At 50.1% G+C, this 27,789-nt stretch overlaps 1 protein-coding gene across 1 annotated transcript; it reads right to left on the bottom strand.

Moving 5' to 3' along the window:
• Window positions 1-1,158: 1,158 nt before the first annotated feature.
• Window positions 1,159-27,036, bottom strand: LOC127020150 (ovotransferrin-like). The gene is made up of 22 exons (XM_050902614.1): window positions 26,983-27,036; window positions 24,656-24,816; window positions 24,338-24,446; window positions 22,818-23,009; window positions 22,477-22,612; window positions 22,003-22,058; window positions 20,510-20,679; window positions 20,198-20,384; window positions 18,969-19,120; window positions 18,115-18,208; window positions 16,763-16,954; window positions 15,556-15,700; window positions 14,536-14,600; window positions 13,749-13,933; window positions 12,794-12,980; window positions 9,410-9,571; window positions 9,163-9,257; window positions 8,677-8,754; window positions 6,844-6,926; window positions 6,262-6,398; window positions 5,273-5,327; window positions 1,159-2,873 (listed from the first exon to the last, which is right to left on the bottom strand). The coding sequence occupies exons 1-22, from the start codon at window positions 27,023-27,025 to the stop codon at window positions 2,657-2,659; spliced, it is 2,901 nt and encodes a 966-aa protein (XP_050758571.1). The 5' UTR covers window positions 27,026-27,036; the 3' UTR covers window positions 1,159-2,656.
• Between the last annotated feature and the right edge of the window lie 753 nt (window positions 27,037-27,789).

Raw genomic sequence — 27,789 nt, 5'->3', positions numbered from 1 at the left:
AGCCCCAGCTCAGCCACGCTGCCGTAGAGCCGGCCCCGAGCCCCGCAACCCCGCTCGGGCAGGGGAAGCTGAGGTGTCTCCATCCAGCCGTAAAGCTGCAGGGTGCCGTAGCCACCTCCACCGCAGAGCAGGGCAAGCGCTCTGTGACTTGAACCACAAGCAGCTGGCTTGAGTTTTCCCGGGCATTTGAGCAAAGTGCCTTTTTTGTTAAGTTTTTTTGGTTGGTGGTTTGGGTTTTTTTTGTGCTACGCGATTATCAAGTCTCTAACGTTCAGATTAAGGAGCAAATACGCACCCCCAAAAAAAAACAACCCCCAGAAGCCCTGTGTGTGGAAGAGGCATTGTTTTTTGACAAGACAGACCTGGCCACCAAGCAGGAAGGTTGATCTCCAGCATTGTGTTGAGCAGAAGCAAAGACCCAGTCCATGCGGAGTTGACACCACTGAGAAGGGGCCAATACAGACAGACTAAAGCAAAACTTGAGAACAAACATTTAAGCAAAAAAAAAATTTTATTTAAGGAATAATTTTAGTAAGAATAACTTAAAACCAACCATGGCCTCATGCTACCTTCCCCCCTTACCCCAGCAGAGGCTGGTGCTTGGCCTCTGCTTTTCAAGGAGACAGGTCTTTGCAAGCAGAATAACCACCCAAAGAAACAGCAATATTCTCACTTCAGCATTACGGATTCAAAGCAGGCAGCCTAGGAAGGATCTCCAGCTAAAGGAGTTCAAAGCACGACAAACATGTTCCAACAATACTCTGGCTGCAGGCAACAGAAGAATATAACACACTTTGTAAATATAACCCTCCCCACCTCCTGCACGGATAGTGGAAGAGCCACTGGGTTCACAAGACCAGTAACGCAAGGCCCAGCTTCATTAGGAGCGCAGGTCTTTGCTGAAGACCGTTCTTGCTCTTCCCAACACTACTAACAACTTGGCAATGCTACGGAGAGGCAGAGGATGCTCCAGACAGAAAGGAAAAGAACACAACAGATCAGTTGAGCAATGAAGGAAGCATCAAACCAGAGAGGAGAGGAGCCTGCAAAGGACAAAAAAAGGTCTACCAGTAGCCAGCCACTCCCTCCTACCCTCAAACAGAAGAGGAAGCAACAAAAAAAAAAAAAAAAAAAAAAAAAGGAAAAACTTCAATGCCGTAGGACCTCGCAATATGCGGTGTGGAGAGCAATCATCCTCACGTAGGTGCGGCACAGAAGTGAGACCCCATCAGAGCGCAAAGCTGTGTGAAGCTGCTGGGCAGGGCAACTGTGTTTTAAGGCTGTTCAGGAAGATTTCCCTTTGGATAACCGATGCTCCTGGCCAGAGCATGGGAAGGAGAGCAAATGTCCCTCAGACAGCTCCGAAGCGTGCTGAATCAGAGCCCTCCAACACTCCAAGCCTCCGAGCAGCCTCCTGAGCCGCTGAGATAGCTACAGCGACAGGCATTCCCTGAATCTTCCCTGCAAGGTTAACAGTTGGGATCACGCACAGAGCGGCAGCTTTGGCTTTAAACACCACCGACAAGTGAGAACGAACTGGGAAAATCTCACACTTCTTTCCCCTCTTCATTGAGCATCTTCCTCAGGAGGAGGACTCACACTAACGTGCTAGCAGCTTTTTTACTTTCCCTCTCACTTTGCCACAACTGCTGACTAATTACACTCAAAAAAAGATGTTACTGCAGTCGATGGAGCAGGAGACAGGCAGGGGACTGCGCAGCAAACGCCTGTCGTGCCAGATCTCGCACGTAATGTAGGTATGAATCTAAAAACGTGCCCGCCTCATAGTTTCAAGCTAAGACCCTACTGTAACTCTGCCACTTGGAGAGTGTGCATACATGTCTGTGGAAGGAGAGCCTGAAGTATGGGAAGGAGAAAGCAGAGTGAAACAAGATTTCAGGACATAGCCCTCAGTTAAAGAAAAACTCCCAAAGACTGTCCAACAGGGGAAATCACCCAAAGACACGGGACACAGGCAGTGCACAGTGACAAAGGCAGAGCAGCCAGCCTGGTTTTGGCATTTAATAGACCACTCCAGTCCCACAGAAACAGGACTGCATCAGTTTGGAAGAAAGGGAAGGTAGGAGACACGGAGGAAAACAGCTTTTTATACTCTCCTCAATGATTGCCCAACTGAGAGAGTCTGTGCGCTTCGCCAGGGCAGCATAGGTGATGTGCACAGTGCTCCCAAGCAGCGAGAGGCTGGGGAAAGCAGTCCAAATCAGGAGGTGATCAGGAGCTCTGAGAAGCAACAGGGTTGCAATGCTAAACCAAGGCAGAAGACAACACGCAGATTCCAATCTCTAAAACTCACCCGGCAGTGCACTCCTTCCTAATTTGCTTGGCAACTACCAAATGAAAAGCCTAAAGATTAAGGAAACACAGAAGCCCAGAGGGTGAGCATCCCAGAGAAGACAAAGGAAGAGGGGAGAGGAAAAAAACGTTGCAGTGTGAAGAGACAGTCAGAGGAAATCACACCAGCAATTGTGTCATGTTGCTCCCAAGCAGCAGAGGAAGATACCACAGTGTTGATTTCCAACTTAAGTTTCTTCTTTCTACAGCAAGATGAGATTTGAGTGCTTCAGACCATCTTTTTCCTTTCAGTCCCCAAGCGTCCTGCCCCCCAGCCTCTCCCTCCAGCCCTGCCCTTCTCCGTTCAGGCGATCTTAGCCAGCCATTTCTCGAGGCCCTCGAAGTCAGCATCTCCCTCCTCTCCCTTGCTGCCCCGAGCGCTGCACTCCACGAATTCCACCTTCATGGGTAGCTGAGAGAAGTCGAAGTCCTTGCCCTTCCTCCCCAGCTGGGCAGGGCCCCCAGTGGCTGAGCCATCCAGACTGGTGGGGGCTGCAGAGCGGGTCACTCGTAAGGTATTGCTGCAGACAGAGAAGGGAAAGGGTCAAGAACTGTGAACCAGGGGAACATTACCTACACCGTGGCTGCTGAGATGTTTTGGACCCAGCTCGGTCAGCAGGATGCCAGCTACACCAAGGATAGAAGGTCCCGTGGCTCTGCCCCGTGAGGCACAGGCAGGGCCAGCCACCTTGGCCACTTCTCCTAAATACCTGCTGGAAGGCACAACTGCAGTGAGGCTCAAGAGAGCAAGACAGACAGGAGGCCACTCAAGGAGAGGGTGCTTAAACAGGTTTTGTTTTGTAATAAATAACAGCAAGAGTCGGGCGATGATGTCCGCATCTGAATTTCCCCAATATCCAGACCAGTCACCAGGAATCACACAGGATTTAGTCCACAGTGCTCCAGATCTGCACTAGTTTAACAGGTGAACTGGGAAGACAGAGGCACCCGTGATATCAGGGATCACGCAGGGGCTCACCCCACTGCCACTTGAGTGTGCCAGATACCTTTGGGGGATTGAGAGGGGGGGATCGAGTCTCCCCACTGCTCCCGTGAGCAATGCCTGCCCAAGGACCAGGCTGCAACGTCACAACTGCTCCTGCCCTTCAGCTTGCTGCAGCATCTCAACTCCCTGCCACGCGCGGGGAGGAAGGACAAGGCCCTCCTTGTCCTCGCTCACCGGGCATCCAAGGCAGAGGCAGCACAGGGAGATGGAAGAGCCCAACGGACGCAGAGGCACTGCGATTTGACGGCCTCCGAGGTCCCAAAAAGCAAGGCTGCGCCAGGCACAGATGCAAAGAGCGATCTCTCCCCAGGCCTTCCACTGCCTAGCAGAGCCTCGTGGCTGGACTGCCGCATCTCTTCCAGAGACAGAGCAGTCTGGCAGTGCCTGCTCTCAGTCAACCCCAGCTACTCCTTACTCACAGAACGGAGCTAAATTAATGGGGCACAGGAAAAGAACAACACCTGCCCGGAGGTGTGAGTTCAGGAATAAGAAAGCAGACGCTTCCTTGGGTTCTCCACACAAGGACATCCAAGTACGGCAGCGCAGGGAGGAGGATGGCAGCAATCTGCCAGCCTGCAGGAATAACGCTAACAGGGCGCATATAACCTACTCAGAAATCTAACTTCCACGCACAGATAACTGGCAAATGCTCAACATCAGAACGAAGGAATGCTTCTTTTCCTGGAGAGCTTGAATATGTGGCAACTAATTCCTCCCTTAAAAACGGGAAGGTCGGGTGTTCAGCCTGGAAGAGGCACCAGCACAAATAACCCTGCTGCCGTCTACTGGCCAAAGAGATTATAGAATCACAGAATCATTTCGGTTGGAAAAGACCCTTAAGACCATCGAGTCCAACCATAAACCTTACGCTGCCAAGTCCACCACTTGGCAACAAGATGGCTATATCCCACGAACATGCATTTGTTCGGAGACCAAAGAGCTACACTCCTCCTCCTACCCCCAAGACCGCCTTGCCGCTAACTGCAAACCAGCAAACAGGACCCACAGGCAACAGGAAGGCAAATTATCCAGTTCTGAGTGTGTGTGGGGAAGGAAAACCTCTACCAGATGCTGGTGGAGAAGCCTACCACGGCACAAGAGCTGCACAGGTCTCTCCCAGAGCAGATTTGACCCAACTACAATTATAGGACTCACAGGCAGAATCTTCATAGACAGAGATTAAATATAGCTTAAAAAAAATCATCTTCTACTTGCCTCCTCCCCAGATGCAGCTCCTTTAGCTGGCAGCTTACAACGTAGCACAGTCTACAAGCCACTTTCTCCTCCTTCCACTTCCTCTTACAACTTAAAATTAGCAACAGATCATACAGCATTTGTCTTCCCAGGTTAGTGCCCTTCCTAGGGGGGATACAGAGCCAACACGGGGTCCCAAACAGGCTCCTGCAATGCCCGTTAGCAGACCAGGAAAACTGGATGCTCTCTCCCCAGCTCTCAAGCTTTGCACGCCAAGCCCTTTTGCGTCAGAGGAGCCCTGCAAAAAAAAAAAACCTGTGCCAGTACAACCGAGCAGAGCTACCAAGATCTTCACACCACTCACAAAAAGTCTGACATTTGGAAGCCAACCCTGCCTGTACCTGAGAGAGGACAGCGCCCTGGGCCACGGGAGGTATTGCTCAGCCTAGGGATGGCAGCTTTTAGGGAAGGATTGGGATGTTGTTTCTCCAACCCACAGCTTTTAGGAGGCAATACACTGTCTGTGCCTACTGCTTTTTTGCATGCTTTAGCAAGGAGCAATCTTCTCTCATCCTGGTTACACCTACACAGACAAAACAGACTGCTCTTTTTCTACAGTGAACTTACATGTGGCTCAAGGGAGCTCACTGTGCACTGAGGTAAGAGACAGAAAGGAGAAGAGAGAAGCTCAGAGGGTTTAAGATCCAATTTCATACTCACAGCTCTTTCTCCAGCTGCTGTTGAATAAGTTTTGCTGATTTTGCCATTGTGACATCTAGAGAAAGAAAAGAAAGGGAAATGGGCTCTTTGGTTTTATGTCAGAATTGAGAACCTGGTTCCTCCTCCTAAAGGTACAGCAAGGCCTGCTCAAACCGTGCAGTCGTAAGAGTTACCGGGACAAAGATAGCTGTGTCTGCACTAGGATAAGGCATGCTGGAGCTTTGGGTTTGCAGGCGTGAACGGGAGCAACCCAAAAGTCTGATATAACGTAGGGAATAAATTTCTTCTTGCTGGGCAGTAAGTTGCTTCAAACAGAGGACGGGGTTTGATGTCCCACCCACAAGGCCCAGCACTCTCACCTCTCCCGGCATTACAGAGCTCAACCGCTTTTTAACCTGCGGCACGTGGAGCCATGAAGGCCTCAGGAGCTCCTGAAGTAGCGCACGAAATAACTAAGAAAACCAAATCTGATACTGCCCAAAAGCTTCAGCTTGTTATACAGGGATCCACACCTTCGCTGCAAAAGTTGTAGGGATCTGAAGATCTAGTCCTTTCCAGTAACTGGATGTTCCTGCTAGACCAATCAAGAGAAAACATATGATCTTGGCAGCTAAACAGCTTGGTTTTAACACTGAAGCTACCAAGTGTGTACAGATAGTTCGTTACACTCAAGTTGATCCTATTTTCTGCTGCCTGCAGATTCAGGAAGACAGTTCTGCACAAGCAGAAAGCCACCTGCCTTACTTAAGCCCGTCTAAAAAGCTCTCCCAAGCGGTGCTTCTCTGCAAAGCTATTAGACACACCTGACCTAAGAATTCTCCCAATGGCTGCTAGAAATGTTCCTGCTGAGCAGTTCCAAGTTTAAAACTAAGTTCCAGCCTTCATTTTGCCGAAATCCCATCTCCTAAAAAAATTCAGCACCCATGGCATGAACGCCTACCACTCAAGGACCGAATCCGACGTCCAGCCCGCGAGGCAGCACACAATACCTTGCTTATTGCAAGCGATCAGCAGCGCGGGTGCATTTTTGAGCACAGTGCTATCGACCAGGATCTGGTACAGGAACTCCGCCACATCCTTCACCTCCCGCTGGAAGGCCACACTGTCCACCACAAACACGATGGCTCTGGAGGAAAGAGGGAAGAACACGTGCTGGGCCTGAAGCTCTGCAACCCTCTTCCCCTGCAAGTATTCCAGCCTGGGCTAACACGTTTGTTTCTACATCTGATCTCATCCAACCCAAGAGCAGGTTAGCACAGGCCGGCTGAAATACACCCCACGTCCAGCCCCAGCAGGAAATCTTTCCGTCTCTGCCCCAGGGATCTACCACATACCCTAAACCCTCCTCGCTGCAGCTGCTTTGCCTCCTGATGCACTACAAACGCAGGTAAGCGGGAAAGCGGAACAATAACTAACCCCGGCTACCCCATGGCAGAGCTCTGACTCTCAGGGCAACCACCGCACAGAGTGACTCCAGCCCAGCTCAGAGTATCCCCAGCACCATCATTTGGTTTATCCCTTTCCAAAACGTCACCTGCTCCCTCCTCCCCTGCCAAGCTCCTCCAAGTTACCTGGCTGCGGCCTTGAACCTCTCCAAGAACTGAAGTCGCAAACTCTCATGGCCTGGGAGGTCGATTAAGGTCACGTTAGCGCTCTGGGAACAGAAGCGAGAAGGTATCAGCAACACTTAATCTAGAGGTACTTGTGATCGCGGATCAGGGAAAACCAGTCTGATAGCGGATTCCAGTTAGCCCGGCGTTGAGGCAGCAGTGGGCGAGTGAACCCCCGTAGCGGGCAGAAGCACGTAACTCTCCCCGAGGTGCAGTCTCTCCACCAGCCCAAACAATTCTGACAGGCAAAAGAAATGCTGAGGAACGACATCCATGGCCAGGACTCAGTAAGGAGGGTGCCAACACCAGCAAACCACCCACCAGAGCTGAGAGGACAGAGCATGACCGCAGAGCAAACAGAACGTTCAACTCGTTTCTCACCCACAGTAACCCCCCTACAACTACCACAGGCACAGCGCGAGTGACAAAGCTTCATCGGTCACCTCTCTCGGTACACCAGCAGATTTACGACGTCCCTGACAGCAAGTAGATCTCTGCACAGCAAAACTCCTGTCCTGCAAATCCCTGATACAGAATACCAATCCCAGAGTCTCTGAATCAAGGTATCTATTCACACACAGAATCCACCCAACTGCAAGACTACCCAAATACACGTAACTTTGCTGGGAATAACACAAAAATGCCTTTGCAAGAGACTTTTTTTAATTGAAAGCTACAAACGTTTCCCTTTCCACAGGTTGCCAGCCCAAGAAAGCAGTGACATTAAAGAGAACGAATGCCTCTCACACGCTCTTGATCGAGATGTGGCCAAGCAGGGCCACGTCACCATTCTCAAGATAACGCTCGTTGTTCTCAAGAGGGGAGAGAACACTACACAAGACCTTATCTACTCACTGCTCTTGGATTTTAACGGAAACCTTGTCTACAATTTAAAAAAAGGAAAGCAACAGTCCACATTGCAGCATTCCAGCACCTCTCCCCCTCCAAATACCTCCTGTCTGCTCACTCTTAGAGACACAAACATAAAAAAAAAGCCCTGCACTTCCCTTTAGTAAGTTTTTAACCTCTTATTATGAGCACCGTTACTGAAGATTGCCATAGGGAAGCCACAAAAATATTGTCTACTTTTACAATTCACCAGCACGTAACGTGCTGCCAGCTTGCTGCTTTCACTGCCACGTGTGCACCCAGCAAGAGAAAGAAACTCTTTCTGCAACTAAAGAGATCACCATAAACTGAAAGTAACTTGGTCTGCGGCAGCCCAGGACCTGAAAGTAACCAAAACCCTTTTTGAGACCATACGAAGTTCAGCTGGAGACTCTTTTTAAGCCTGCTAAAGCTTTTAAATTCAGGTTTTCTTGGGAGACACAGAAATTACTGCCAAGCAAATAAGCCAAACGTGACAGAACAATGTTCCCTCACAAACCTCCCTCCTGCTCCAAACCACACCGCTGTCCCCACAGTGCTGTGTGTTTTACTCCACTTGTAAAAGCAGCTCTGTAGAAAAAAAAAATAGTACAATGCTACCCTACACGCGACACACAGATGTGGTTTTCAATCAAAAAGGTTTCACAATTTGATGAGCAAAGAAAAAAGAACCTGTGGAGAAGAGAAGTCCCTAATACCTCCCAGTATTTTCCTACTTTCTCAGCGTGCATTGCCTAGAAAAATCCTATCCTACACTCGGACCAAACTGGGGACTGATCTCAAGCTGGGAAGACTGAGCAGCCCAAAAAGCATCAAGCCAGGTTTAGCACAGAGAGCAGAAAAACAAAGGCACCAGCTGGCTGTAGCAACCATGCACAAGTTACAGCCGACAACCCGCCCGCTCACCTTGTCGCTGCTGGCTCTGTAAACTGCGGAGCTGTCGGTTATCGAAGTCTGGGTATCGCGGTATTTGCCTGTCAACAGCTGTGGGGAAAAAAAAAAAAAAGTCGTTTTCAGAAAAAGGAGGCTGAAGGAACACTGGCATCGCGCTTCATCCCCTCAGAAACTGAAATGATCTGTAAGGGGTAACAGACTTGAGGTATCTGATTTCAATTTACACACATGAAACGATTTCAGGGTTCTTTTTCCCCAAAGAACTTAAAAAACATTCATTAAGGAAAAAAAAAAGAATTATTTATATACTGAATCTGCACATGGCTAAGACAAGAAGGAAGAGAGTGTGCCTGCAAACCCTTCGGAGCACCTTCACCTCCGTACGAGAGGACGCCAGACGGCTGGCAGGGCGGCTGGAGCCGGGCAGCTCCCCGGCCTGGGGCTCCTTTCGCGGCCGCTACGACACGGACACCGACACCCCCCCGGCTCCCCGCTCACCCGGGCGAAAAGCAGCGTCTTCCCCGCGTCGCAGAGGCCCAGCAGCAGCACCGCCTTCCGGCTGCTCCTCCTGCCCTGCACGAACCTCCAGATCACTGCGGGAGAGAGGAGGAAGCACCTAAGCCCGCCGCTGGCGGCACCGGCGCCCGCCTCAGCGAGCGCGGCCCGGGGGCCGGTGCTCTCCGGGCAGGCCCTCAGGGCGCGATCGGGGGGGGGGCGGATGTGTTCCCCGCGGGTCGCAACTCACGGAGCGTGACGGCGACGGCGAGCAACGCCAGGAGGACGGAGAGCACGGCGGGGTCGGGCGCCCGCAGCTCCCGCCGCAGCGCCTCCAGGTGCGGCTCCAGCCTGCCCGCCATGCCTGCCCGCGCGCACACGTCGCCGTACCCCCGCTTCCGGTGCCCGCGGCCTGCCGGGAAGGAGCAAAGGCGGTGCCGCGCAAGGGCTGCCGGGAGGCGGGGGCGCGGGGGCTCACGGGAGTTGTAGTTCCCCGGTGGGGAAGGGAGTCCCCGCGGCCGCGGAGGAGGAGGAGGAGGAGGGAAGGGGGAGGCGGGCTGGGGCCAGGCCCGGGGCTCGGTGGCTCGGACTGGCCCTGGAGGTGAGGGAGCACGTTGCCTTTGCCGCATGAGGGGGGTTAATGCACGGCAAGGCGCGTGAAGGGGTGGCGGTGGGCGGCTGCGATGGCCTGAGGGCCGCGGAGGTCCGGGAGGTGATTGCCCCCCCCGGCTCAGCACCAGGTCCTTGGTTTAAGACTCAAACATCTGGAGATGTTTGGCCACCTCTAGGTACTGCGTCTGGTTTTGGGCCCCCCCCCGGTTCAAGCAAGGCATCCAGGAACGACAGCAAGCTCAGAAGGGAGCCACCGAGATGGTCCGGGGGCTGGAGGCTCGCCCTGTGGGGTGAGGGCTGAGGGGCCAGGACTTGTTGAGCCTGGAGAAGAGATGGCCACATTTGTACCAGGCGTCAGGAAGCCAGAGCCAGGCTTTTCACGGTGGTGCAGGATGAGGAGCAATGGGAATACGCTGAAATAAGAGAGGTTCAGAGTGGGTATGAGAGAAACTTCTTCCCCTTGAGGGCTGTCAAGCAGTGGGACGGGTTGCCCAGGGAGGTCGTGGAGTTGCCATCCTTGGAGGTTCTCAGTGCCGGACTTGGTCAAGCCCTGAGCAACCTGGTTGACCCCTTTCTTTGGGCAGGAGGTTGGACTGGAGACCCCCGGAGGTCCCTTCCCGCTTGAGTTACTCTGTGGTCCTCTAGTGAGGTTCCTTTTTTCCATGCCTTCTACTTATGGGGCAAGGGGTTACACCTGATGTGGAGTACAGACGATGCAGCTTTTCTTGGGGAAAGTTTTCTAACCGTAGCCATAGTTAGTTGTAGAAGCATGCTCTTAAAGGCACTATATCTCTTTCTTCGCTAGTTTTTCAGAACAGGTTAAAAAAGCCATCTGTCCAGTATACTTCATCCTACATAAATGTGAGGAACTAAATTTTATTGCTTCCCATCGCACTCTATGTTTCTGTCTTCCAAGGCGATCTTCAGTCAGGCTAGCAGACTTCTCACAACACATACCATATGCATCCAAAAATCATCTCTGTGAGGCTGTCCTGGTTTCAGCTAGGACAGAGTTAATTTTCTTCCTAGTAGCTGGTATAGTGCTGTGTTTTGGATTTAGTAGGAAAATAATGTTGATAACACGCTGATGTTTTCAGTTGTTGCTAAGTAGTGTTTGTACTAAGTCAAGGATTTTTCAGCTTCTCGTGCCCAGCCAGCAAGAAGGCTGGAGGGGCACAAGAAGCTGGGAGGGGACACAGCCAGGACAGCTGACCCAAACTGGCCAAAGGGATATTCCATACCATATGACATCATGCCCAGTATATAAACTGGGGGAGCTGGCTGGGAGGGGCGGATCGCGGCTCGGGAACTAACTGGGCATCGGTCAACGAGTGGTGAGCAATTGCACTGTGCACCACTTGCTTTGTATAGTTTAATTCTTTTAGTATTTCTATTGTCATATTATTATTATTGTTATCATTGTTTTTCATTCCTTTCTGCCCTATTAAACTGTCTTTATCTCAACTCACGAGGTTTTTTTCTTGATTCTCTCCCGCATCCCAGGGGTGGGGGGGCAGTGACCGAGCGGCTGCGTGGTGCTTAGCTGCCGGCTGGGGTCAAACCACGACAGAGCCCATCAAACTATTCATTCCCTCAAAGCCAGAAGCTCTTAGCATCTTTCTGCCCTCAGCAGCTCTTCCATGCCTGCCTTGACAACGGGGTTGGGACCTGCTGGATTACTCCAGACTCTGTTCCTCTGAAGCAGGGCGCCTCAGCAGACCTTTCCGTCTTGCCTTTTTATTTTCACTGTGGATTAGAGTCAGGCTGCCCACCTACATGTTTGGTTTCAGGTCAGCAGCACATCGGACAGACTACCAAAACACACATGTTTCTAAGTAAAAGTCCTAGATTTTTTTCAGAAAGGAAGCCTAAGCCTGGACTCTCCCTGTCAATATCCTTATGTGTTTTAAGAGTAGTGCCTGGTGGAAATGACTCAGATCTAGCCAGCTGGGATACGAGACGGAGTGATTTCTATTCACACCTTCCATCTTACAACCACTGTAATTTTTTGGTTTGGTTTGGTTTTTTCCCTTCTCCACCCTTCAGCTTCCCTGACATAAACACTCTCCCTCTTCCTGTCTCCCAACCGCACTGGGCAACTCTCCTCTGCTGGGGAGATAATGGGATAACCTGGGTGAAGCAAAAGCACAGAGAGTACAAAACATCTGTTAATTAGGCTCTAGGGCATATTTAACCCATTTTGCTTTGGCAAATGTTAAAACAAATTTCTCTTAACGGGCAGCAATAGTGGCAATAGCCATGTTGGTATCTGGCACTGTCCTACAGCGAGAGGTACCGAGGAAGGAATGGGCTTAAGGACCGTTTTGAAAAAATCTCAGGACGCCCGTTTAGATTTGAGATTTTATTTCTTGCTGTGATGGCAGCAGAGCACGGTAAAGTCTCAAACAGCCGCTTTCAGAGTGAAGAGGAAGGGCAGAGAAAGCAGTGAAGGCAGAGGGCCCTCTGCGGGTCGGTGTTCGGTGCTGAGGGCACGAGAGGAGTCATGGCTTGAAGTTTCCTTCCCCTCCAGCAAGGGTCCTTCCCATCTCGCTACTTGTCCTCAAGGAAGGTGCATACCTGGAGGAGTTCTGAAAAGGGAAAGGACAGGGAGAAGTTCAGATCCTGCCTTTAAACACTCCCGTCCCACCAGCGCCCACCCAGCCACGCCAACAACGTCGTCGCGTGGACAATATATTCAGCGGGCCACAAAAAAATGTGTATTAACCGCAGATCGCACTGAACGCACACTGATGGGACAGGGTGGGTTCTTTTTACCGTTTCTCAAAGTGCATATTTTCTAAAGGTGAGTAAAAATCTTTGATTCCCATTGATGCCAGAGCGGCAGACTTCAAGACTGTTTCCAGTTCATCTAAGGAACTTTGAGAAAAGTATACTGGCACCTTCATGAGTTATCCTCATTTGGCTTTAAAAAATTCAATGGGCAGCTACAGGAGAAACTGTCCGTGCCTGCGAGGCTAAGAACGGCAATTCACGGACTTCTTTCTGGGGCTGTTACAGTTACCTGATGGATTGCAGCTATTGAGGCTGGCAACTGAAGCATAGTATTGACCTCCGAGGAATTCCTTGTACGTTATTCCACTGCGGAGTTTGACCAGACACTTGGTCAAGTCTTTAAACAGAAGGTCCTTGGTCACAGACTCAAACAACTTGAACCTCTCTCTCTCGATTCCTTTTGTTCCAAACAGTTTCTGAAATAAAGGCATGAAGAGGTAAGTGTATGTAGAATAGGCAGAAAGCTGGCAAGATTAAGCTCGTCGAAGCCTAGCTCTTAGTCCTCCTTCTTCACCATCATCCTGGGGAGCCCCCAGCCGAGCTCCAGAAATTTAGGATTGAATCTTCTGTCCGTGTGGTTAGATGAGGGATCTCTCACTGGTAGGCACCGTTGTGGCACGACTGTCAAAACACTTTTTTTTCCATTTTAACGTGTCACTACAGGCAGAGCCCATCGGCGGATGCTGCCAGCATCTCCTGTGCCTTAGCCACGAGTTGAAAGCAAAAGTAAACTCAAACTCAGCTGGCTTAACCTGGTTCCATTTACACCAGTAGCTGTAAGACTGTGTGTGTGCAGGGAGGCTGCTGTCTTCTTGGGGCTGTGCCTGACCCAGCTGGGTTAGAGACCAGGCACCCCAGAGGAGTTTCTGAAACACACCTCAGAGCGTAGCCCCAGAAGGAGGTGATAATCTCATGTCACACACGTACAGCGTGACAATAGCAACCGCTACGAGCCGGCTGTTACCTAAAGGTGTATTTGCTAAGGTGGCAGAGGAGAAAGAGCAGTTCGGAAGGGATGGAGGAAGGGGGAGGCTGAGGGACGAGGCTGTCACCCCGTATCGGTAAGTTAAAATCTTCCACGTTGCGCTGACTCGGGGAAGCTCAGAGCATCATTGCTCTAAAAATGCAAACGTGCCGCATAAAAACAACCCCAGAACATTTCTTCCACTGTCAGTACTACTAACCTCTTGTCTCTCCAGCAGCTCACGGACTTTATTTGCTCTCTCGGGACGCGTGATCACAGCGTGGGTAGGAACTTTGGCCAGGTTGCAGTCCCTGTAAGCCATGACATTTGCCCGTTGCCCATCAGTGCACAGCAGCTCAAATTCGTCCATTTTCAGACTTTTGGCCCAGTCTTCTTTATTTTTCCCTTTAAAGGAAATTGGTTTGGAGATTCAGAGATCTTGTGGAGCGGAAGAACGTCAGCTTCACAACACCTAAGCAAGGCATTTGTCCCTGCCTGCCTGTGCACTGGCACTCGGAGACTTGGCGTGTACAAAGGAGGCTGTAAGTAAAACTCAGGAAAAGTCAACGGGATGAGTCAGACTCTCAGAGCAGGCTGGGAGATTTAGTTACATCTCCTTCCCTGCGTTTTTTCCCAAACGCTTGGAAAACTGCAGCCGCTGCCTTCAGAAATGTGAACTGAACTTTTCATTTTCAGGCAAGCGGGGAGCTAGAGCGCTGCGCAAAGGTGTCGAGGCAGGAGTCTCTGGTTAAGGGACCGCGCGAATAATTGTGCCGCTGAAATTAAATGATAGTTAGCGGGGAAGCGTCTCTGCAGAAATGCCTGGGAAGAGCCGCCCGGGGCAGACGGCACGTGCTGACGCTTGAATTCTGCTCCTCCGGCAGGAGGGGTGAGATTGAGAGGACAAGCAGGTAAAGCTTGCTATTACCTTCTGCACTGGGAACAAAAAGAATGCAGATAGGGGAAGGCAGCCCTGCCGAGACCCGTGCAATAGAATAACCACGTACCATCAGTGTTTTCCTCAACGATTGAATGCTTAATAAAGGCCACATCCCCCTCCTCGACCAGACACCTGGGAAGTACAAAGAAAGGCAAGTGACGTGGGTGCTTGAATCCTGGCCCTTTCCCGCAGATTTGATTCTGACCTAGGTCTTATTTTGTAAAATTAATCTCCGAGGACAGCCAGGTCTAGGAGCCCTGCAGTGAATATTTTAAGGATACCTGAAACACAGTCTTTTAACACATGCTGGAAAAAAACATGCATCCTTCTCACGTGATAACTAGCCGATTTATTTTATTGTCAGAAAGAAGCAGTTTGGCCAGGTTCAGAATTCGCTTTGCTTCCTGCAATGCCTGCCTGCACGTGTTAATAGCTTTGTAAAAACACTGACTTGCGCCAAAAGGGCTGCAAACGCTGAAGCAGGGTCTCTTTGCTATTAGATGTAAATGCAACGAGGTTCATTCTCTTTTTAAATTCATGCCCAACAGGAATTATTTAGACTGGCGCTGATGCTGAGCGGGTACGGAGAAGATGGCACTGGGGCTGACCTCTGGTCTCTGCACTTTTTAGAGGACAGCTCATTTTAACGGAGGCAAGCAGCATTTTTAACAGGGAGTGTCTGGTGGCAGCATTGTTTGCGGGTCCCCATCTTTTAACAGGGAGGGGGACCTTTCCCTCCTTTTTAATCTTTTATCCTCCTTTGTGTTAAAAGGGTAGCACTGCTGCCATTGTGGGAGGTCTGGCCAAAACGCTTGTGTCTCTCCAGGTTTGCCTGGAGGCACCAGGACGTTAGTTTTACAGAACGGGAACATTTTACATCATCTTGCAGGAAGCTGCGTGAAGAAAAAACGTATAGCATATGTATAATATTACAGACATACATACCTTCAGCAGTGTAACGGAGAAAAAGAGACGGTCAGCAAATTAGCATTGACATGAGGCTGTACTCGGTATGTGATCTACCCATAACCTCTGTGATTTTAGCCCCAGGGTACTTGAGAGCAGCCTGAGTGTTTCCATCACCTACCGTAAAGCTCCGGTATATCCGTAGTATTTCTCATGGCTGCTGGCGACGCACTTCTCCGGCGGGACCCCCCCTGAGCCCTTGCAGAGTTGGCAGAGGCGGGAGTTAGGAGGAGACCCGGGAGCACAGCCCGCGCTGAAGTATTCATCTGAAGGCAGGAAGAGGAGAAATTCACTTTTCCTGCCCTGAAAAGTTAGGTTTTCTTTTAATAATGCGTTCTCGCGCTGAATTTGTATTAGCGGTCACGGGGAGCTGGCAACAGGCTGCGAGAAGGAGCACGATTCAGTGGACAGCAAATCGCGTGCATCCAGTTTTCGCTATGACACTTGTGTCTTCTTGTTACTGACAATGAAGCAGGGCCTAAGGCTCAACTGCAATAGGCGCTATCTTGGCATAAAAAGAAGAATGTTTTTGCTGCAAACCATTCCCAGCTCACACAGAGCCGGCCCAAGCCTCCGCAGCCTTTACGGGTCGGCAGAGTTGCATTTGGCAGCAATGCCAGAGCTCTGGGGGAGGAAGGGACAGTGGGAAAGGCAGGCGGGAGGATGGAGAGGCTGAGTTTAAAACTTACTAACACTAATATCTTCTTGCAGTTAGAGATTTCCTATTAATAATTACATGCTTAATTTGCCCTGGTCGATAATATTTCCAAATTATTCTTGTTGAATCGTAATTCTCACCGATTGAAAGTTGAATGTAGAAGTTGATCTTCTGAACATTCTCTAAAGTCCCAGAGCCAATGCAGACTTCTACCCCCTTATTCTCAGGCGGTCAGATCAGTCCCTTTAAGTTTCTTGAATGAAGATCAGCCTCTGTCCCCTGTTCTCAGCCCTTCCCCTCCCTTCTGAGATTCATAAACCCATCCTTTACCCCGACTCCACACCCTGCACAAGCACCAGGCCCCCTATACCTGGGGCAGCCTGTATTCCCTTTTTGGGAATACCTTTTGGGCTGCTGCAGAGGGAAAGGGAGAGATGTGAAAAGAAAGCAAAGCCCCTCAAAGCAGCTGACGTGCCGTATCTTACTCTGAAGCAGTCACCAACAGCCTAAAACTTTGCTCAGTGAAACCTTAAATAACAGGCTTCTCCATTTCCCACCTCCAGGTGGGATCTTTGAGGCACAAGAAACTTTGAAGATCGAGTGAAGGATGGGAAAACATTTTTGCAGGCAGATTCCCAGCTCGAAGAAATGGATGCAAAACTCGACTCACTGAAATTGCAGTTCCCTGTCCTGTTGTGAATCAAGCCCATGGGGATGTTCCAGCCAGCAGTTCTCCCGACAGCGGTGTGGCACGACTTCTTGCCCTGCAGATTGTTCCATGTGATATCTCTGTTAGATTTCTTCACAACAGCCACAGCAAAGTAGGATGCTTTGAGAAGATAAAATAGAGGAGAATTAAGGACTGACCCAAGGATCCCACCGTGCTCCCTTAGGAGAGCGTTGGCCCCGCTTGGGAGAGGGCACCTCTGAACAGCGTAGCAGAAATACTTTGCACTTATAAATGATTTGCCGGGCAGCGACAACGGAAGAGTTCGCAGATGTGATGCATCTACTCCCACCATGCTCCTGGGAAATTATTATCCCTGACATTTCCCCGCCCCCCGAAACTCTGACACTTGGCTATGCGAGAAGGCTGTAGCAAGACATACATGATGATTTCTTATCCCCTCCTGATTTCTTATCCCCTCTTTAGCAAAGGACAAAAACCTTCCCTCCTCTCCCTCTTCCCGTTTCTATAAAGAACAATTTCCTAATGCTACAACCCGGGCCCTCTTTCCCTGTTCCCAGCCCTGGCACCGTTACGGTGTGACTGTGCTCCAGATAGCAGCAGCTAAGCACAAAGCTCTGCCACTACCGTATGCTTTGCCTTGATATCTGCTTGCAGACCCAAACTTTCCATCTGACTGCTAAATTTGTCTCCCAAATTTTTAATATCCGCATTGGACACAGTGGCTCTTTGTGTGGAGACTGGCCATTTATTCTCCACTCGTGACTGCATATATATTTTTCTACTTATATCCATCAGGACTGTTTTCGGTCCCTCTGTTGGCAGTTATTACCTGGTTCTCCTTCTGCTTTGCTGCATTGACTGTCATCTGAGGGAGGGAAAAAGAAGAAGATATTAGATAAAAGATATGGCAAATCCAAAAAAGGATCGAGCTCACTAATTTCTGGAGAAACCTCATTCTAGAAGTGACTATTTCAGGTAACACCTTGTGCATCAACAGAAGAAAGCACAGCCTCCGTCTGCTCCTCTGAGCTAAAACAACTAGTTTTACCGAGTCTGGTGCTAAAGGACAGGGACATCATGATTAAAACGAAGAAGAGAGGAGCTGGAGGTCGTTGTGTTCCTGACCATCGATGCCCACTCTCCCAGGGCCGTTCCACCTTCGTGGAAAGACGAGGCATGCAGCGGTGAGCAGAGCTGCCTCAGAGCACCCTGTGTTTTCTGCAGGATGCAGCGCTGAGGCTGCTTTCTAGATTTCGGAATAAAACCAGTGCTCTTGCACCAGCCCATTCCCCACCACCCGGACCCAGAGGGGCAGCCCGGGCTGTGCTTACCCTCATAGCTTTCTCCCATCACTGGCACCAAGCCACACACGCCAGCAGTGTAGACAAAACCTCCGTCTAAGCTGATAGCATCTGCTTCACCTTTCTGCAATGAAAACGGCGCAGCGATGAAACGACGCTGTATGTCCCCAGACCAGCGCTTTTCAGAAATCAGATTGTAAAAGAAGCACTTGATGTAAGGGAGAAGGGCTTGGGGCTAAGGCGACGCGAGAGGCCATCCCTTAGCGTACGGACAGACGAGGTCTCGCTGATGCAAACAGAGGGAGTTTTGAAATTATCATCACCCCCGTGCGTTTGTAACCACCTCCAGCAGCAGGTCTCCTCCCCAGACACGTGCAGGCTCAGGCGTGTGTCTCTCCTAGCCTGCTTCCCTGCCAAACAGATTTCCTTATCTCGTCTGTCCTTTCAAGTTTGCATTTTGTGCTGTCTTCACGGTACTGACCCAGCCCTCTGAGCTGCCACCAGCATCTTCGTCTATGCTATGGAATCGCTCCTCTTCTAAGCAGGCAATTGTTTTTCTCTGCATTTCACAAAATTTATATTTTGCCTTCTTTTTCCAAATAAAAAGTTACTTCACACCAGCAGATTGCTTTTTATTTAGGAAACCTCAAAAAAAGAACACTGTCCAATAAATTTTTTTTTTAAATGTTAATCAGTGAAAAACTAGTCAAGCCTTTTCCCTATGATGAGGCTGGTTTCTGCCTACTGGTATTTTTCCCAAAGCTCGCAATATTTTATTTTAAAATCTACCCCCCTTCCGCCCCATCTGTTCCCAGGCTGCAAGAAGCAACGCTGCTCTCCATCTGAAAAGTTCACAGGGAGAAGAGAAGGAAAAAAAGCCGTACCATGATCTTAATAATGCAGTTGTCGGCGTTGTCTGCCACGGTGCACTCCACCTCCCCGTTGCTCACCACACTCCAGAGGTCACACTTGCTCTTCTCATTCTTGCCTACTGCACACCACCGTGTCTTGTTTTCTCTGCGGTTGGACATCTGATCTGTAAAACCAGCGGAGGAAAAACAAGGATAAGCCTAGAGCCCTGCTGAACGATGAGGCTACAAACAGGCTACTTTCTGGGCGCGGGGGACTCAGCCATGAAACCATCTGTCCACGCCAACCTGCTGCTGCCCAGTGCAAGACGTTCTTGTTTAATAAGCCCTGGGCTGGCGTGAATAGAAGGGATGATTCTTAAGCTAAAGGATGCTCAAAAATCAACTTGCAGGTCAGAAAGGAGAATTTCTGCATAACACAAGCCGCTCACGCAGATTCCTGTTAGCTAAAATATCGCAACCACTAAACCACCATGCGTTAATAGTACTTGGTATTGCCGCCTATAATATCTTCCGCATTTCTCCAGATCTCACAGCCCAGACAACCATGAGACTAAGACCAGACCGAGCTGCAAAAATACAACCTCGTTATGTTTCTGTGAAGTGGCATTTGAATAATCTGTTTTGATGCTACATGAAGTCCATGCACCCCCTTCTATAAATGCCGTAGCGGCTGAGCCTACCACAGAGATCTCTGAGCAACTGTACATTTTAAGTGGGTTTCAGAGGTCATTTGTGGGATGTTTGACTCTCAGAAAGCCAGCTAGGATGTCAGTAAATGCTTGATGAGTCTAGGTGGAAATAAAGGACACTGTTTCCCTCAAGTGGCCAATACTGGACCTGGTGTCCCGGGATGTTCCTTCCTCTTACGTCCCAGAAATGGCTTTTCTAAGCAGCAGTTTTGACCATGCCCAATCTCTACCACCAGTTGCGTAACCGTGGGCAATTTTTGTTGTTGTAATCGTGGTGAAGGGACGAGGGGTGGAGTGTGTGTAAATCTTCCACCTTTGTCGGTGTGGTGGTGATGTTATTTTGACTTTGGAATCAACAAATTCCTTTTGTTGATGTAAGTGAAGTTTGTGAAGATTGCGTGATTTTAATGGTGATACCTTTCACAGGAAATATTTTGCAGAGAATACTGTGTTTGAAAAAATCGATTTCCTTTTGCCCAGACGTATTTGCTGATCCCAACTCTTCAACGCAGCTCACACTGACACGACATTAGTGTTTCATGTCCCACCTACCTTTCTGAAGGCTCTGGATGGCACTGTAATACTCAAAGCCCAGGTAGAGCTGGGAATCCATCAGTGGTGGGACACGCTTCAGCTGTATAGCAGAGTCTTTGAAAAGCAAGTCTTTGAGGCCAGGGTCCTTCTTGTCAGGTGGCCCAAAGAGGTGGAAGGTGCTGCTTGTGCCCACGCCAAATTTTTCCTGCCACGAGGGAAAAATAGTCAGCAAATGACCATACCAAAGCTCTTGGACAGCTGGAGAGAGCAAGCAAAGCCAGAGGACGGAAGAGGGGATGCTAGAGAAAGGAAAGGAGAGCTTGACGATACCTGTGCTTTTAAGAGAAAGCTCCAGATGTCATCAATCTTGCTATCATCTCGAGCCACAACGGCGTGAGCAGGTACCCTGGCCCAGTGACAGGTTTTGTAGTTGTCCACGGGCTGACGTCTGCCATCCAGACACAGAAGCTCGTACTTATCCTTCTCCTCTGGGGCATTTTCTGGAGGAAGGGAGGAACCATGAGTTACATCACCACAAAAATACACAAAAAAGCCAGTCTGGGGCAGCTTTGTAATGAATTTATTTCTGCTGAAGCTCGCGGGAGAATTCTTTGCAGAAGACAGGTTGCACGCACCCCCTTCGCAATGGCAATGGGGTCATTGTGGTCCTACGAAGACGATGCAGAAAGGAGAATACATGTGCCTGTGAAAGAGAGATTATCTCTGCCTCTGCAATAACTAACCCAACAGTAACAGGATTTATGTGGCAGTAGTGCCTAGACATCCAGACACGTACAAATGGATACAAATACAAACAGATTTACAAACACCGTACAAATGAATTGGAACAGGTCAGGAGCCGCACATGGTCTGTGAAGGCCAGTAGGTAACCAATGTCAAGGCTGAAAACAGAGCCCAGGTCCGAGATCACAGGGTTACGGGAGAATTCGGGTGGGAAGGGACCTCTGAAGATCTCTGGTTGAAGCCCCTGCTCAAAGCAGGGGCAGACCAGGTTGCTCCAGGTGGATCTTGAAGACATTCAAGGATGCAGAGTGCACAGCTGTCCTGGGCAACCTGTCCCACTACTTGACTGTCCTCAAGGGGAAAAGATTTCCCCATGTATTTGGTCCAAACCTCTCTTGTTTCAGACTATGATTATTGTTTCTCATCTTTCCACTGTCCACCTTTGTAAAGATCTTGGCTCCACCTTCTTGCTAGCCTCCTTGTAGGTACAGGCAGGCTGCTCTGAGGTCCCCCCAAAGCCATCTCTTTCCCAGGCTGATCAAGCCCACCCCGCTGAGCATCTCCTCGCAGGACAAGTGTTCCTGCCCCGTGACCGTCTTGGTGGCTCTCCACTGAGCTCACTGCAGGTCCTGGGCATGCCAGGCCATCTTCCGTCTCCGAGAAGTGCAGAGTTAGTGAACTCTTGCTGTGGGCTGAATTCCCTCCCAAATCCCTCCCAGAGGGATGGGTGAGAGTAATTACCTACACGATTGCTCACCCTGCGTTTGCTGTGATAACATTACAGCTGGCTCTGAGATGTGGCACCAACGATAATACCATTGAGCTTAAATCAAGCAGGTTTTCCTTCTTCAAAGAAGAACGTCAAAGAAGAAAAAGGGGACCCCACCGTAATTATATTTCTCAATAACAAGGATGAGTCAGTCCACAGTGTGCAAAACATGTTTCTAGAGATGAAAGGAGAAGTTTAGGGCAAACCTGGAGAGGAATGAAAACCTGCACAGTGTAGACTAATTGCAGGATGGAGTGGCAGCGAGAGAGTGGACTAGAAAGGAGAGAAACAAGTGATCTTGCAGGCCTACCTTCAACAGTTGTGTGTTTCACAAAAGCCACATCTCCTTTTCCATCTTTCAGACAGCTGCAGGTGGGAGAAACAGAAGAGATGTTAAAAAACCAGACATTGTGGCTCCCTGACTCCTGTTTCAGCAAATTACTTCGGCACAAACTGCAACCGTAGAGCAGTGGTCTTCCCCCAAAAAAGCTATGCTGGCAGGGAAGAAAATGTAATGGCAGGGAAGTAATGCTCAAGAAGCCCAGTTAGACTTAGCACAATGCTAGTCTGTGCAAAACCATACAACCCAGCTGCCTCTCTCATCTCCCGCTAGCTGCCTGCCTGTTATTACTAATTGGATCTTTAATTACCAGTACTCCCAGTTGTTCTATAAATTCAGTCTCCTCAGAACCCCTGATTACAGCACAGCCCTCCCTGGTATAACGAAAACTTGCGTGTGTCAGGGCTAGAATATTTCCCCAAAGGAAAAATAACTTTCACTCACTGGAAAGCTCCAGAGTATCCAGAGTAAGGTGCTGTGCGGGAGCATTTGGTTTTGGAGTCCCCCTTGCACTGACGGCACAGTTTTGGTTCAGTGGTGGCACCAGGCACGCAGCTGGCCAAGAAAAAATTGGCCACCGCTATGGATGAGAAAGAAGCAATAGTTAGTCTAAAATTCACTTTTGCCAGGACCTGGAAGGGAGGGGATGCACAAAGAATGTCAATGACTCGACTGCTCTGCGAGCCACCTCTGGACCTCTGCAGAAGATCGGGCAACATCGCTTTCACCGTACCACTACCCCTGGCTTAACATCAACCCATTTGTCTCGCCGTTTCCCACCTCACCTTGCTCGATGGAGGCTGAGTCTTTGCCATCCCACTTGATGTCTCCCCGGTGGAGGAGCGTCCCAATCGGGATGTTCCAGCCAGCGGACCTGCCCAGGCCTGTGTGGCAGGAGGTCTTGCCCTGCAAGTTATTTATTGTGAAGTCTGTTCCTTTCTTCACGACAGCCACGGCATAGTAGTTGGTTGTGGAGCCTGCAGTGTGGGAAAAAGCAGGAAAGCAATGAAAAAGCAGGACTTAGGAACATTTCAAATCCTGCCAAACCCCTGATTTCAGAGAATAAAGTGCTGCACTTCCAAATAATTAGCAATTCTGCTTGAACGCTCATGGTCTTTCCATTTCCTTAGGGGTGAGCTACACTGCCAATATTGAACCAATGCTGCGCATTACAACTTGTAATGGTAAGTGACCTGAAAATACTATCACACACAAAATGCTTTGCCACTGGACAGACGTTAGACGTGCCCACAGTTTTGTAAGGATGCTTCAACGAGTCTTTTTGGCAAATCTTCTTTGGCAAGCCTTTTCTCAAATGTCGTTGCCCACTGAAGCATACACGTAAACCTTGAGAGACTGAAATTCCACATTTAGCCTTTAAAATTATACCTAGTCCATCACATGCTATGTATGAATAAAATGACTGAGTTTTAGGGGTGGTAGAGACCACAGTCTTCCAACTAATATCTGTATTTTCTTAGCTACCATGTTGAGAATGACTCTGCCGTGTTGCTTTGATCCTGAATATTGTGTACAAACAGGCTGAACTCCAGGGCAGAGGGCAAAAGAGACTGGGAGCTCTGGATGTGGTGGGATTGCATGAGGTGAGACAGACAAAAACAGGGAAATAGCATCTGTTCGTCTCCCAAGAGAAAGATGGGAGAGACAAAGGATGGTACAGAGAGTGAGTAGGGATGGAGCAACGGAGCTAACTCTTATCAGAAGGAATTGCTGCAGAGCACTTTTTATGCTTCTCTTCTTTTTTCCGTGCATTGCCTGCACCTCTTGCCTCAGTCATCTCAACTGGCTGTTCCTTCACAACCACTAATGCTGTTGCCTCTTCAATCTTTTTTTTGTCTTGATGACTGCGCAGGAAGATACACAGGTTATCTGTACTATCTAGCTCAGTGTTTTACCCACGTAGTTCAAGGTCGCTGAAAGCAGATGATCTCTGGGACCAGCCCAATGTTTATGCCATGCTTCAGGAGGACTGTGATTTCTGCTCATGGTGCTCTCCTTCCATGGCCACTGCGTCATCATGGGATCAGTGACTTTCATCGCAGCTAACGTCAGAAATGGGGCACTGGCTCTGCCCCTTTCCATTGCAGTGACTCTACGGCCATGGGTGATGATTCACATCTTGGTGTAACTGCCCCCCACCCCTTCCCCTCTGGGATCTGGGAGCCAGGGGCAGTACCTCGGACACCCAGCAGAAATAATCTGGGAGCTCTGCATGGAAAGGATGGCCTTTGCACTATCAGTTTGTCACCACCACTTGGCTCAAAAATATTGCATGAAAATGTACCTCCAATTTGTTTGTAGACCTCAGCAGCAATGGGCTTCAGCTTGTAGGGGGCAAGGCCTGCCTCAAAAACTTGACCACCGTCCAAGCTAATGGCATCTGCTTCATTATTCTAAACAACAAAAAGATTTCGGTCAATAAACAAAGAGCAGGGACGCATGAGGGAAAACGCTTCCCCGGAGTCTCTCCTGGATCCTGTGGGTGAGTCCTTCTCTACAGGGGGATCACAGGCAACAACCAGTGACTCAAAGGAAACCCCAACCTTCTCTAGGCTGCTGAAACATCCTCAGTGCCCAGCACAGATATTTGCTGCCCACTCACCGAAATGGCTTTTATGCAGTCAAGGTACGTTGCTTTCTGCAGGCAATTCAATGCAACGTCTTGTTGCATGAGGTCCCTTAGATTGTGGCATTTGTTCTGTTCTGCTGAGGATATTGTGCACCATCTGATGTTTGCCTTAGGGGGAGCAGCAAAACACAGAGCTGTGGAAAGAACCAGAAATAAATAGTCTCAGAGAGGTAGAAAGGCACTACGTGGAGAGAAAAAGCGTCTCTGTGAATACACTGTCTCTGGTTCCCTGCAGTCCTGGCCTGAGGTGATGGCTGTGTGGAGGATCTCCCTTGCACATCTCCTAAGTCATGCAGGAAGGCCGTTTCTTTCTTGCCTGACCTGTGCACCTGCAGGAACATCTGGGAGGATCATTCCTGTCCCTGGGTAATGGATGTCCTGCACAGCATCGTGATTCAAGCAGCCTGAGCTCATGGCAACATCCACAGGAGTAGGAGAACAAATCCACACACTTCCATAGAAATCAAACTCAAGACTTTGCAAAAATGGAGAGAAAAGGTGGTCCACTGAAGCAGTGTCTTTGCAAATAACTCCGGAGGGAAAGCAGCTCTGACCTGGCCAGACTATATTCAGTAAGTTGCCACACATGACCTCCTTGGCAGCTAAATGATCTGATATATTTAACCATCTCTCTATATCTCACCTCCTCCACTACACCCAGTAACAGAGATGCCATACCACCTCCACAGTCCTCTCTCCTAAGAGTCCCCCAACCAGTAAATGCAGCTAACTGGCTGCTCTGGGAGACCGGAGCACAGCAAAGACCTCAGGTGGACACAGACTCATGCCTCCTTCCGCAACCCAAACACCAGAAACGCTGGAAATTTGCAGTTAAAGTATGTGGCCAGCCTGTGCCGCACACTTCACCTTAACTCTGCCCCTCCCTGGCAGGACTGCGCAGACCAAGAGGCTGTACGCACAGCTCGCTCCCTCCAGACCCTTGGTGGCACTTTTCATTCAAACATCTCCAGATTAATCTGTGCTGTTTCCATTTTCTCTTTCACCTCTGAAGTATTCTCTCTTACTTGATTTTTGAGCCATAACCCTGCCAGCAGACACCTCCCCTCCTCCCGGTGGAGGTGCTGAATTTGGCCGCAGGGAGAATCCTTAGCCTTAATTCCTACTGCCATCATGTACGTTTTTCAAGTCTTGGCTGCAAAAAGCCATGGTCACCTTAATCTAGTGCTGGCAACCATCCTGCCGTGGGCAGAGGCTGGACGGGGACCTCCTGAGGGAGTCAGCCCGGCTGCACTGGTAAACATTGGGAAGGCAACGGGAGCCCGAGTGCCACAGCCTCAGCCGCAGAGCTTTTGGGCAACCTCTTGGCTCCTTCTGTGCAGGGGAGGAGGAGGGACTCTTCACTTAATAAGACATCATTGCGTGCTAGTACTCAGCAAAGGTGCTCGAGGACTCTCCGATGCCAGCAGCACAGGGAGCACTTCCCACCAGAGGACGTTCACCACCACCACCACCACTTTATGGGGGATCAGAAGAGACCTGCTGCCTACTCTGAGAAGGGGACCCCTCTTTCCCTTTCCAGGCAGCAGCCCCCAGGTCAGGTGTAGACGGCAGCAATCTCCTTGCCGTGGCTACCTGCCCATTGCCTGCCAAAACTGCGAGCAGAGAGAGAGGAGAGAAATAATCGCTTCAAGCAGAGCCAGTTCTGCAGCAGCACAATTTAGGCATAAAATACACAGGAGCCCGAGCACAGTGCAGCCGCAGCAGCAGGACGGAGCAGCGCAGGAGCAGAGGCGGGGAGCATGCGGAGTCTTTCGTTATTTAAGCTCTATTTTATTGTCACTGCCTTCAGGTTTAACCCAACATGCACGCAGGCTTGGCAGGCAGGTCTTGCTCTAGTTTCTCCCCGCCCGGCTGAACCCTTGCTTCTCTGCCGGCACAGCAGTTGGCCGGAGGGTGAATTTTCCCTGCGCCCCGTGACAGCAGGAGTGCGGAGCCTCTCCCGAGCAGTCCCCTCCCCAGCAGTGGGTGCCGAGCATCCCTCCTCCTTGCCAGCTAGGTGCTTAGCAGCTTGCTGTGGGGAGCTGCAGACCTCCCTCCAGCCTCCGTGGGCTGACCCAAGGAAAAAGCTGCCGTCATTAGTGCTCAAAATACCATCCTTGTTGACAGAGATCCACAGCTGCCAAAGCAAGCATCGCTTTGCGTCCTGGCTTTTACTTAACAGTTGCCTGGGTCTGGCACGTCCTGCAGCTCTAAAACAGCCTTGTCTAAGGGGAAAGCCTGGAGTCCTGGGAGGTTTTGACTCTTCCTTTCCCCCAAAACTGCTTTCAGCAGACACTTACCCACTATCCCGAAGGACAGCACAGTAGAGAGTACGAGTTTCATACTTGAGCGGGGAGTCAGGTGCCGAGGAGGGGGTGCAGCAGCCTTGGTCACAGACTGTCCCCTCCAAGTCTGTGATGGCTCTGGAACTGCTTTCTCCCCCTTTTATAGAGGAACAGCCCTGGCTGTGTTTGCAGAAGCAATGACCTAACACTGTTTGTCCTTCCTTGTTTCTCAATAGCTCCTAAATCGCCCCCCTCCCTGGATCAGCCCATTTTTAGGAAGCCTTTCACTTTGGCACTGAACTGCACTGCAGGCGGGAGTCAGAGCAGGGCAAGGTGCTTTTCATTTTACAAGGGGCTTCAGATGGAAAATTCCCAAGTTGTGACAGCTGAATTCCCCTGCGGGCTGAAACGCCACAGGAGGGGCTTTTTTCTTTGTGCTAGCCATCCCCTGCCTTGGCCAGCCTAATTTGAGAAAGTCCCAGCTGGATCCAGCCCTGAGTTGTGCACGTTTGCCAGTAACCGCTGCTGTCGTGCCCGTTGCCCTTTGGCTTGCAGCACCCTGAGTGCCTGCCCGCTCCCTCGCGCTCTCTTGGCAATGGCAATGGGGTTGAAAGGCAGTAAATGTTCCTTACGCATGATTTGGCACGCTCCTTGCACAGGCAAAGAAAGTCAATGGCAGTGACCAGACAGCTCGATAAGTGCCCTGCAGCCAGAAGGAAACATCACACTGCACCTTTGTTAAGTTCTTGGGATGAACCCGGAAAGAAATGCTGAGATTAGCAGTCACCCTCCTCCCTCTTCCTCTGCAAAACCTCTCCAGCC

The sequence above is a fragment of the Gymnogyps californianus genome, chromosome 10 (genome assembly GCF_018139145.2).
Source record: "Gymnogyps californianus isolate 813 chromosome 10, ASM1813914v2, whole genome shotgun sequence".
Taxonomy (NCBI): Eukaryota; Metazoa; Chordata; class Aves; order Accipitriformes; family Cathartidae; genus Gymnogyps; species Gymnogyps californianus.
This window is presented reverse-complemented; position numbering and strand designations above follow the sequence as displayed.